Here is a 12,720-nt window from a genome sequence, read left to right on the forward strand (position 1 = left end):
TACAAAAAACAATAACAATATTTAAATGCACCTCCATTTAGATAGTATAGTATGTAGTAAATATATTATTACAGGGTATCTGAAATTTGAGAATGGTTCGATCTATATTTCAGAGACGGAATTCAGAATAAAATACTGAACAACCACTGTTAAGCTTATGCTTTAAGAATTTTAGCATGAAAATCGAAATGTTCTCCAATATAAGTCGATATATAGTAGTAAGAATGATCATAGTCCTCCCGCAAATTCAGTATCACTGGAACTCCAACTGAGCGGCATGCCTCTACTAAATTCTCGGGTAGAAGTTGCTTCTCAATATAAAATTTGTCACCAGCGCCCTGTACGTAGAAAAATATATTTTAAGAAACGCCATTTAAATACATTTTATTTTATAAAATAAAATATATATATAGAAATCACCCAGAACAATATATACAATCGTACTCGTGAACAAAAATGGCAATACACGATTTGATAAATCAAACCCTTGACCATCGGAAGTAATATGTGTCTTATGGTAGGTATATCAACCGCTAGACTACCGAGGCCGTCGAGAATAATAACAATAATACTTACTTGATCAATAAGCATAGTGAGTGGGGGTCCATCGTATTTTTTTACAAGCTCAGTCGCGTCCCATTCTGCCCACTGACTCTTATCCGTACCCAGGTATCCAGTAAAAGCTTTTTCACCCCATGGACACGCACTTGGATTGCAAATAGGAGCAAAAGCGCTGACTGATTTGAATAAACCAGGGTTTCTTAAAGTGGAAATCAGTGCGCCATGTCCCCCCATACTGAAAACATTAATTTAAATTACAATAAACCTGGACAAAAATGGAATCTGGAAAGAAATGGTTTTGTCGAACTCCATGTGGTCCCCCTGAAAATTATCATGGTTACCCACAAGACACAGTCAAACAAATGAATCAGTTTTGTTCGAAATAAATGTAATTCTGAGTATAAATAGAGGTTTTGTACACCCTTCATTCAAACCTATAATGCAGATGCAAAAAGTTTGAAAGAATTGATTATTGTTTACATATAATAAATCAAAATCCATCTTAGAATGCCTAAATGAATCCCTTTGCTGACACCTTACTTCAGCTAGCAGACTAGTATTATAAAATTAAAAAATTCATGGCTGTCATCTAGCTCACAATAAGGTAAAATAATTTGTAACTTTCTATACAAATACTATATATTTGGTGGACAAATTATTATTATTAGTGGTTTCTGAAATATAAGCACAGTGAGGTAATAAAGTATATTTGTAAATACTGTATAATCATTGTAATACATGAGGATTTTAAGATTACTTAACAACTTTATCTCACATGGTATATAATAAAAATTTTAATTATGTAATTATTGATAATTATAAATATACCAAGACAATAATTACCTATTATTTAACTTTATTATTGAGATAAAGTTTGACCAATGCTTATCAATTACATTTGTTGTATTATCTACACTCAAATTACGACATATAAGGCCTTAAACTTATAACCTATGAGGTGACACCATCAATTTAGACTATGTGATATTATGTAATGCATTATGATGACATCCAATGACGACAATGAAAACAATTGTACTTTCATATTAAAACCATTAAATAGATTCTTATGTGAAATATTAAAGTATTTGTAAACTGTTATTAAGTTACCTATGCCCCATAATTCCGAATCTAGCAGGGTCTACCACATCACTGTAAGCATTTTGAATTAATTCATACAATTCCTTAGTGATATAACTGCCCATTCTATAATGTTTGGACCAAGGATCAGTAACAGCATCAAGGTAAAATCCAGCAGATACTCCAAAATCCCAAGAGTCATCATCGCCTGGTAACTTTATACCTCTAGGAGAAGTATCTGGACCCACAACAATAATTCCGTGTTCAGCAGCATATCTGTTTAGAAAGTACAATGTATATAAAATGTACTAAAACATATTTCGTAAACAAAACCAGGAGACAAAATATACCTTTGAAAGCCAGATTTAGTAATGAAGTTTTGTTCAGTACAAGTGAGTCCTGACAGATAAAATATCACAGGCAGATTGACATCACCCCCTTCAGCTTGTGGTGGTAAGTAGATTGAAAAATTCATTTTGCATTTCAATTCTGAGGACTCATGTGCATATATCTTCTGGTAGCCTCCAAATATTTTATTTGATGAAACTAATTGTAAGGAATCCATCTTATTACTGTAATAAATATTGCACAATTAGATTACTTACTAAATTATGAACATAATCTTAACAATAACTGTGAATAATCAGTGTTTAGCAAATTTTCTATTCATTTGTATTATGTTCAATAAAATAAGATACTACTTATTTCCATCATTATTTATTTACATATGTATTTTGGAAATTTGTGGTTTGATTGTATAAAACTGACAATTTTCATTTCATATAATAGAACAGTAGATCATTTAAATGAACACTTTCAGGATACACTGACAATTTATTACAACTAATTGTTATAATACCAAATTCTATGGTTTACAAATAGTTCATATATAATTATAAAATAGTAATTCTTAGCAAACAACGTTTTAAAATCATACTCCAGGAGCCAGGCGTATGCTGGACAAATAGACGAGAATTCTGGAGTAAATATTCTCAAAAGTTGGCAACAAATGTGGCCAAAAGATAAAAATGATAGGTATACAAGTTAGATTGAACATCCTGTTCCTTTCACAAGCCTGTCATATACACACTTATTTTGTTCTTATTTGTTCATCCCCATACTGAAAAGAAAAGTATAATACCAACCTTCAGTACTAGATATGAGCTAGTACTGAAGGTAGATTTTATAATTTTGTATTTTCTGAACAATTAAAAAAATATAAATTATTCAAATTATTCCTTAGATAAGATGATATATCACTCGCACACCTTGCTCCTTATTTTTATGATAAATAAAATTAATAGTTGTACATCATCCCATTAATATAATCGCCGGCTAGCCAGTAACCGGCTTGATATTAATGGCAGATAGATTTAAAGTTGAGATTTTAACTCCGCATGTTACTCTTTTCGTTATATGGTTTTATCGAGAGTAAATCTAGTATGCATTAATGGATTGTAAATGTAATATTACGAATAATTTCAATATTTCACTTACTTAATTAAATTAAATGGATAGCCGGTGTGGACTACGATGGAAAAATTAAAGTAAAATGGATTTCAGATAAATTTAACTAAAATAAGTAATCTGTTATTTCCTTGGTGGAAAGCGTGGGGGAGACCTGATAAATTTAATTATCCAAGATTAATTTAGTATATCTGCGAAGACCCTCCTATGACAATAATAGTAAGATCGTCGACTGTCAATGAGTCAGTCAATCAGTCAGTGTCTGTCTGTCAACTTGTGAGCTTGACAATACAAAGTCATACCAAATACCACAGAGTATACGGGGGCGTGGGGCGAGAGGAAACTTAGTAGCTTAAGTAAGTAGGTAAATATATACAATACTTGGAGGACAAAAATAATAATTAAAAAAAAGAAGTATGGTACTACCACTTAAGATACGATAAGTTAATGTAAATATGTGTATTCATTTGTATATAAAATCCCAGGCTTAGATTTTAGAATTTAAATTAGTTTTAGGACGGTAGACAGTTGGGGCACTTGGGGCCGGCCAATGGGCTATCAATCCAGTTATTCGAGGGTTGTTGCCCCCGGAGTTCATGCCGGAGCAAAGGGGCACACCTCTAGGCCCAACCTTCACCCCCTAGAGGCCTTAAAAGACAGATCAAAAAGAAACTTATCGAAAGACAGATCAAAAACTCTTGGCAATGTATCCTATATATCCAGTCGACTTTCAAGCAGTTATCCCTGTCAAACAAAGTAGTAAATTCCGAATTAACATGCTACAGTGAGGTAACCTAACTTTACCTGACTGCTGTGATAAGTGGCCAGCGTATATAGTGATAGATCAACTTGCGTGCGTTGCGTTCCTAGTGAATATCAGCTGTATTTTAAGCCCAATTCACACTCAGCTCGAGTGAGGATGTGAGCAGCGCGAGAGTGTAAACACGAATGGTGTTTCCTTCCTTCCCATGCCATTGGCGCTGCCACTCGCGCTGCCTGGCGCTCCCTCAATTGTTGGTTTTTCTCTTTAATATTAAAAGTGTACTTATACGAGGGTCATTTAAAAAGCCTTAGCCTAACATACTTAATGAAACCACTCGATTTTGAGTTTATTTTTATTTTTCAACATACTCTCCTCCGAGCTCAAAACACTTTTTCCATCGACCCGGTAATGCTTCGATACCCGTTTTAAAAAAATCTTCGTCTAACTTCTCAAAATAAGCGTCCACGGCGGCTATGACCTCTTCAATAGTGAAAAAATGTTTACCACCTAAAAAATTTTTCAGCTTTAGGAACAGATAAAAGTCGGACGGTGCTAATTAGATCCGGTGAATATGGGGAATGAGGTAACAATTCGAAGCCACATTGATGGATTTCTGCCATAGATTGCACAGAGGTGTGAACGCGCGCATTGTCCTGAATAAACTAAAATGTGCATACTTGTTGCTACATAATGTAACTACAAAATGAGGGTACTTATAAAAAAAAAAAACTAATGACTTTAACCATGTTAGGCTAAGAACTTTTCAAATGACCCTCGTAGGAAGCTATAACTTCCTATAAGTACACTTTTAATATTAAGTACTACTACTGAGTACTTACGTCGTTCGATTTAGATGATTTTTTTTAATCTTCTTTGGCGATAGCGTTTTTTTTTAATTTCTTTTCACAACGTTTAAATAATTCATTACACTAAGTAGACATGCAGCTGTTGCCGCAACAACCTCGACGTCCGCCACGTTTGCGAGTGGCCCGGTAAATAAGTAGGTATGAGGGCTGAGTGCAAAACGACACTCACTCGCGTCGACTCCCGTCGACGCTGACGCGGCAATATTTTCGGCATCGCCAGTGGCAGGGGAAGCGACTGAATGTAAACGTAACATTTATGTATTACAACTTTAAAGTCCGTAAAAGACTGAATCTTGTTTAGGAATGTATATTTAAATAACTTTTTTGTCTGGCGCTAAATGGCGTTGTAGAAAAATTAATCTTTTCAACAACACTATCTATTAAGCAGTAGACCTGCCAAAATACAGTAATCCCCCTTTTAACACGTACTCTAATAACGCAAATTTCATATTATGGGGAAATCAATCCCGTATAATAGGGGCATTCCCCCACATATCGCTGGGATTTCTCACATTTTATTTCTGTACCGTAAATTTATAATGATTTGTTCATGTTGATTTCTTTTGTGCAGTTCATAATTCGTTTTTTTAGTATATTTGCATAAGTTTTTTATTTAGAATGTTCATAGTTTAGTTTTTATTTTAATATAACGTGCATATTTCAGTCTTAATATAGTAATAATTTATACGTAACGCGTTATACGGGAATATTTATACTACGCATTTTTCTATAACTCGGAACCAATCTACCACGTTATATTACTGTAAATTCTTTCAATAATAAGCAATTACAACTTTTTATAAAAAATAATATTTCTGAGGGTCCTGTACTCCTGTTCCTTAACCCACCTTTGGAACCGCAGCTGACTATCACTCGGTTTTATTATACGTTTAGAAGTTTTCGATCGAGAGGAAATGATTGACGAAATTAGGCCCTGGCTCTTGGACATTGTGTATTCCCCTAAAGTCCCCGAGGACTTTAGGGGAATACACAATGTCCAAGAGAATGGTTGGAAAAGACCGCCAGTACGTTAAGAGGCCTTTCACATTTTTTGGCCTAAAAGCAGTGTCTTTGGGGTTCTGGTTCTAAGAAATTAAGAGTCGGATATACATTTTGATTCCTGAATTATATAGATAGATATCTAATCTTAAAAACAACATCTTTGAAATGTTAATTTTCTCTTTGTTAGTCTTCCTAATTTCTAAAATAGTTTATTCAAAAACGCTAAATGACAGAAGTTTGGGGTCGTCGTTCATTAATAAACAAACATAAATTGATATGATATTTGTACTAAAACTTGATAATTACTTTATAAATTGAGACAGCATCGTCCATTTTTTCATTTTCAACTTAAATATCTAAAAAATTGATCATAATGAAACCCGAAATTTCAACAAAACTTTGCCATAATCATTTCTAATTTTCTCATAAATACAACGAAATTTTTGCATAAAAAAAACATAATAATAAAGTTAATATACTTGTAAATTAGAAATATAAAAAAAATATATAAGTTTCTAAGAAAAAATAAACAATAATAATAATTTAAAGTTGTATAAATTCCGTTGCGCCAAAAGTAAATTCTCAGTGGCGCGCTAGCGCTCGTCGAGGTAGGACCTATGCCATTTTTTACAACACCGCTAAGATAAGACATTCGTCAGTGAACATTAGTATAGAGCGACTAAACCATTTTGATAATTTAAGTAATATTTAATTAATTTTGCTAATATATACTTATTTCTACGAATATTAATTTAAAGTTGTTGTTAAATATATATATACATATATATATATAATAATAATATTTATTTTAGCATGCCAAGACAAAAGTACAGTTATGCTACAAATAAAACCTACCTACCCTGCTGGACTATGAAAAGCACAAGAGCATGGTATTTCGTCACACTAATGGCAATTAATTGTTAAAATTAAAAAAGAGAACATTTTAGTATTTTAAAAAATAACGCTTATCTGAGAGAAAATGTAAGAAAATGTAAACCAATTTTACTCTATGTTTATTTTGTAGCTTTTTTCTAAATTAAAATAGGGTTATTGTTTATAAAAATACCATTATTATTTTTACGTACATTTGTCTTGTGTTATATAGTGTATATCATCTAGTATGCAATGTGGATTGTAAATAAATTACCAAATTATATATAAATTATATTCCTTAATGTTTAGAGATATTTTATCCAATTTTATTTTATTTTACACAATACAGATATTTCTAAATTGTAGCTATTCTGTTATTATACTCGTTGGACTTTCATTACTGTACAGTTATGTCAAATAATTATGCGTGTTTGGGTGAAAAGTCAACAACATTATAAATGTTTTTATTTAGAGACTAGCTTTTCCCATATTCTCGCGGCTTCGCCCGCGTGAATATGGGATATATAGGTTATCGCGCGTTTAAAGATCCGTGTACAGTATTGGGACGTTATATATAAACCTTCCTCTTGAGTCTATCTATTCTGTCTATTAAATAACAACGAATCAAAATCTGCGTAGTTTTTTAAGATCAAAACATACATAGATCTATTACATGTGTAGATGATATTTTAACCGGAAATTGAAGCCGTTAAAATGGTATTGGCAGATCAGTTGGAATCATCGGTATTCTTGGTATATAAGCTTCAATTCTTTAGTAAGCAATATATCCAATGGGACGCCATTGCACATGTTCGGCGGGCTTAAATTTCATGACTGGATCATGCTTTTGAAAAATTCCTTCCTCAAGTTTGAGCATTTAGTGTGGGAAATCACTTCTGTGCTTCCATAAAAATGAGCTCTCAAATTTGTCAGTAGTTTTAAACTTTCAATTAAAGTCCATAAGGGAGACGATGTTAATGACACAGAGAGTCTTTCAGAAATCTCCAGCAAAAGTATAAAAGTAATCCCGCCAATGAGAGCAGAGGTGTTTCTAAGGTCTTTTAAGGTTCTGTCCAAAATCTCTATAGCTCATGGTGATTTCATTACATATAATCAATGAGGCGTCTTATAATAATTTATAAAAAGGTTTGACATTAACAATTAATTATTTATCAAGAATCAAGAATCGACCAACCAAGAACGAGAAGCTGCAATATCAGCCAATATCATGCGGCGACGTCAATGATGCAGGAACAGCAATGATAGCAGTTGAAGCTTTTTTTTTTACAACTTAGAAAGGAAAACAAGCTGAACTGTCGCCTATATACATGAGCAGTACCTGCCATGTTCATATCAGCACATTGTTTCCCTCATGCGTTACCATTCCTGAAAACTCGGGTGTTATTCCCCTGTATCTTGTAAATTCACTATATATATATACACAGGTAGTCTATATAGATAGATATACATATACACAGATAGTATACCCTGAGAAAGGTCATAGACTACTTTATAGTGCGAAAAAAGTATTGTAAGGGATTAAAAGCGGAGATGAAAGGTTGTATAAAAGTATCGTCATTGTTTAATTGAAACAAAGAAACTTTTTTAGGTTATAATCTAAATATATTTCCTTTATTTGGTCAATTTCATTATACCACGCTGACGAAGTCGCGGACACACCTAATATACATATAAAGATGGGACCTTTAAATCAAAACAAAGCCTTGAAAACAGAACTATTATATATAAATAAAATAATTATATTGTATCTTATAATAAATTATATTGTATCTATTAATAAATAAACTGAATTAATATGTAAGAAGAATTAATTAGTAAATTTATGTTATAGTAATTTCATCTTCCATCCTTATCCCAATTATTTGTTACTCATATTACTTAAGGTTTTGGCTTTTAGTTGTACAATCGGCCAGCATCCTGACATCAACCCTCTAGGAATAATATAATAAAAAAATATGGTCATTATTAGCACTTTGATAATTAAGATAAATCACGTTATTTAAAAAATCCAATAAGTAGTCTCAGTTAAGTAGAAACATATCACATTATTAATTAAAATATTACAAGGATCAAAATGGTTCATACTAAATCCACACCGATTGTGCTACACGTTTATTTGCGTCTGTGTGCGTGTATTACTGTATGTGTGCGTAAATCCATACCATCAAACCTAAAGTTGAGCGGCATCATTTTGTAAGAGTCCTCTAAGTGTCTGCGTTTGCATAGTTTCCAACGCGACATTAAATGAAAAACTTGTGAACAAAACATTTATCAAATTAAGGGAGTGTAACCTCCCTACTGCCGATGGTACATAGTTCGAATATCACAGGATATGCAGCAATACATTTGTAATCAGAAGTATGATTTTATGAATTAATTTGTGGGTATTTTTTAGAAATGGAAATAATCCTTTATTTTAATAAACCTAATTAATATAAGCACTTTTATTTATTATTCTACCGCTCATTCGGAACGCAAAACTCATCACAAAAATGTGCAATAAACTTACGCTTTGTATGTACATATAAATAAATAAGAGAAAATAAAATTATTAAAGAGAATTTATTAGCAACCTTAATCTTTACATGTATTTTGAATTCCTTAATTAGTTTTTTCGCTTTGCACTCTCCGTTGCTGAACCATTTCTCTAATATTGTCTTCGCTTTCTTTTAAATTGTTTTCTAAATACTCCTTGTTTTTTTGGAAGTCACTAGCACGTTTTGTTAACTGTGTATCTCGATTTTTAAGATTATTTTTAACCTCTTCTAAATCCGTAAGAAGGAACATCCTACCCACTGATTCATAAGTTTTTGCTCCAGGTGGATAGCAACTGATGGCACATTGAGTAATGTCTACATGATGCATACACCGTTTAAGTAATTCTATTTGTGAATCAATAAAATGAATTTTTTTTCTTGTATCGACCATTTTGATTTGCAAATCAGTAAAAGCTTTCTTTAACTCCAAATCTACAGATTTAGCCATAATAGTAATATTTCTTCCGTAATAGTTTATTTATTTAATTCACAGTATTGCACACAACACAGATTATCAGTCAAAACTTCTACATTGTCGTAGAAGATCACCACTCACTGTCAAATTTATGTCAAATGTTTACGTTAGCACACAGAGTATTTTTTAGACATTAATTTATTAATAAATTATTGAGTCGATATTTAGTCATTCTCATAAACTTTTTCATTCTTATTAAATACGCAGCATATATTTCAGAGATTTTACCATTAGTATCTAAACTACGCCGAGCATGTATAATAAATACTAGTTTCTTCCAGCGACAAATAAGTAAAAATTAAAATGTTACTATTGCGGGTACATATAAATACATATAAACAGCGGGTACATATAAATTCTGACTTATTAAGAGTTGCATTAGCATCAATCTACTCACAGTTCAAAAATATGTTACGAGTAATTTCATGCGAGCTCAAAAACTTTGAAACTAGACAAATATACTAATTTTACCAACAGATTGATATAATACAGGTTCTTAGTTTTAACTTTGAAATATACTATGTATGTACCAATTTATAAAATATATTTAAATATTTCTACGATTTGTTTAGTACCTATAGTAAAAATTGCAATTTGGCACAAGTTTGTATTTACCTTTATTTGGCACTCTACTTCTAAGAAGTCCATTAATATGTTACATTTTTGACACTGTACTTATAACTCAATATAAAATGCTACATTATCAGAAAACTAGTATGTAAATAATTTTAATGTTTATGTCATAAAGGCACAAATTTGTTTAAGCAAAATACAGTCACAACTTGATCTGTCTATCACATCAATTTATTCTAACAATCTCTCTCTATTTGTTTTCCATGACAAATAGGTATTCCAAAACAAAGCAACAACTTGAACAAGCAGTACTTGATACTGCAAGGGTATATAGTAAAAATTTACAATCTGAACCCATGGCCATACATAGTAATTTGTTTTTAACACATCATAATAATTGGCATGGATATCTTTTTTAACATTATTCCAAGATTTGCCTTGCATTGTCCCCACTCCTGACAGAATTAGAAATAGAAATGCAGGTGCAAATACCAGTTGATCAATGAATACTTTCTTAATAGCAACTGATTTTCCACTAGAACCAATGTGTTGATTAAGTAGTCCATACCAAAGACGTAGAGCAGGACCCTAAAAAAAAAAATCTTTATTTACTAGGCAAATATTATTTCATGTCAGATGACTGATCTGATCATAGTAGTCACTGTAAGGTTAAAATGTCACAGATAAAATATTGTATAAATATATTACCAATTCCATTAATTTTTAATCTATCAATCAATGATTGAAACCATTTGTAGAAAAGACATCTGACAAAATAGACAGTCCTATCATGTTTAGACAAGGTACATTGACTATTTATTATCATGCTGTTTGTAGTAAATTAATTAGGCTCTAAGTGATACAATAAAAAAATGACAGTGGTCCTCGGAGAGGTTTCCAGAAGGGATATTAACTGATATTGAATTAGAAGTTTTTATAGACTATAATCATTCATATCCATACATATATATTTTCGCATTTGAAATTTTATACCTATATTTTGAAACAAAAAATAAAAGTAACAATAATGAATACTTACACCTACAAATAATCCAATGGAAGAAAACTGGAGAGTCCTTTGTAATCAATTTCCTTAATTATTTTCTTTTCAATTACAGTTTGAGATATTAAATCACCTGCGCCCATGAGAGCACCGGTTTGTACTGCTTGTACCAAATACGGCCCGACGTACCAGGGCCTGCTGATATAACTTGAATATATTACGAAACCTCATTGCTACTTGCATGTCCTGAAAAATATAAGTAAATTTAATAAATAATACAATTATTGCACACATATGAATTTCAACATATATAAAATTATAAATGTGCAAGTAGGGATGTTCACACAAAAACTACCGATCATCATGAAATATTGTACACATGTTCTTGAGGTATTACAATGAACATAAGCTACTTTTTATTAAAAAAAACTAGTGAATGAATCAATGCGAGGGAAACCGCTGGTAAAAGCTAGTAATACATAAATATTAAATGTTTATTATTATAATTTATAATATATAGTATACATACAAAATATCTTAAATTGCACCATACATACCAATTTTTATAAAAAGTCGCAGTAAAATAATTTATAAACGCATTGTATTGTGTCACGTTATGATATACAGAAATCTAATATTTATGATAGCTTTAAAACAAATCAGTTAAATTTTACTTTAAAATGAGTTCATGTGTTCTTATCTAAAAAACAATACTGTTACACCTTGTAAATTGAATTCTAATGGTTTTGATTTTGAATTCAAAGTTGTTTTCTTCTTCTGGCTCTAGGAACTGAAAGTTTGACACATACATGACATTGGAATGGAAATATCAAAACAAAACTATTCACCACCACAGCAATAACACACTAGCCATAATGTCAATGTCATATGATTATTGACAGCTGACAGATATATCACTTTTTTTCTCTTTTTTTTTGGTTCCGGCGGTTTGTGTTCCCATTAACCATAAATATCACTTTCACAAAGAGAGCGCATAGTTTATCTGTGCAGTGTGAATACTATAAGTATGTGTATGTATTCCTAAGCGCCTAAGAACAAATAACGTTTATTGTACATTGAAATTTTATTAACTATTGTTTTTATTTAGTGAATAATCTTTCTATATATTTTCGAAATTTCCAATACGTTGGTGTAGACATTAAATAAAATAGTAAATAGTTTTCACTTAGACTCTGTTAAAGTGTAGAAAACTGCCATGGCCAAAGGACATGTATCCAAACTTATGGCACCAACATAAAAATGTCAAAAAAACTAATCTAAAATATTATTGGCGTAGTTTCCCTTCAGTGAATATTATTAACGAGTTTAACCTTAATTGTTCTACAATAACCAAATATTCAGCGAAACAACAAAAGATATGGATAAAAGAAAGCTTTCAACTGCAGGGGACAGTCTGTATCAAATACTTCAAGTTCCCAAAAACTGCAACCGCAGATGATGTAAAGAAAGCTACAGAAAAATGGCATTAAAATACCATC

At 31.5% G+C, this 12,720-nt stretch overlaps 2 protein-coding genes and 1 pseudogene across 2 annotated transcripts; all 3 read right to left on the reverse strand.

Moving 5' to 3' along the window:
- LOC131842925 (S-formylglutathione hydrolase-like) lies at positions 1–2,308 on the reverse strand. Its single transcript, XM_059191498.1, has 4 exons — positions 1,992–2,308; positions 1,672–1,917; positions 577–796; positions 1–338 (listed from the first exon to the last, which is right to left on the reverse strand). Exons 1-4 carry the CDS (start codon positions 2,204–2,206, stop codon positions 156–158), a joined length of 864 nt encoding a protein of 287 aa, XP_059047481.1. The 5' UTR covers positions 2,207–2,308; the 3' UTR covers positions 1–155.
- Positions 2,309–9,194: 6,886 nt separating this feature from the next.
- Positions 9,195–9,678, reverse strand: LOC131842947 (prefoldin subunit 1-like). The gene has a single exon (XM_059191519.1). The coding sequence runs from the start codon at positions 9,616–9,618 to the stop codon at positions 9,235–9,237; it is 384 nt and encodes a 127-aa protein (XP_059047502.1). The 5' UTR covers positions 9,619–9,678; the 3' UTR covers positions 9,195–9,234.
- Positions 9,679–10,293: 615 nt separating this feature from the next.
- LOC131842946 (protein Mpv17-like) lies at positions 10,294–11,998 on the reverse strand (annotated as a pseudogene).
- Between the last annotated feature and the right edge of the window lie 722 nt (positions 11,999–12,720).

Source organism: Achroia grisella, unplaced genomic scaffold, assembly GCF_030625045.1.
Source record: "Achroia grisella isolate CSIRO2021 unplaced genomic scaffold, CSIRO_AGI_Agris_v1 utg2671, whole genome shotgun sequence".
Taxonomy (NCBI): Eukaryota; Metazoa; Arthropoda; class Insecta; order Lepidoptera; family Pyralidae; genus Achroia; species Achroia grisella.

Excerpts from the sequence above, each read along its gene's own strand:
- LOC131842925 (XM_059191498.1), bottom strand. The coding sequence starts at position 2,206 with ATGGATTCCTTACAATTAGTTTCATCAAATAAAATATTTGGAGGCTAC. Across the intron at positions 797-1,671 it reads TTCGGAATTATGGGGCATAG|TATGGGGGGACATGGCGCAC; the intron begins GTAACTTAATAA and ends TAATGTTTTCAG. Across the intron at positions 339-576 it reads TCACTATGCTTATTGATCAA|GGCGCTGGTGACAAATTTTA; the intron begins GTAAGTATTATT and ends TTCTACGTACAG.
- LOC131842947 (XM_059191519.1), bottom strand. The coding sequence starts at position 9,618 with ATGGCTAAATCTGTAGATTTGGAGTTAAAGAAAGCTTTTACTGATTTG.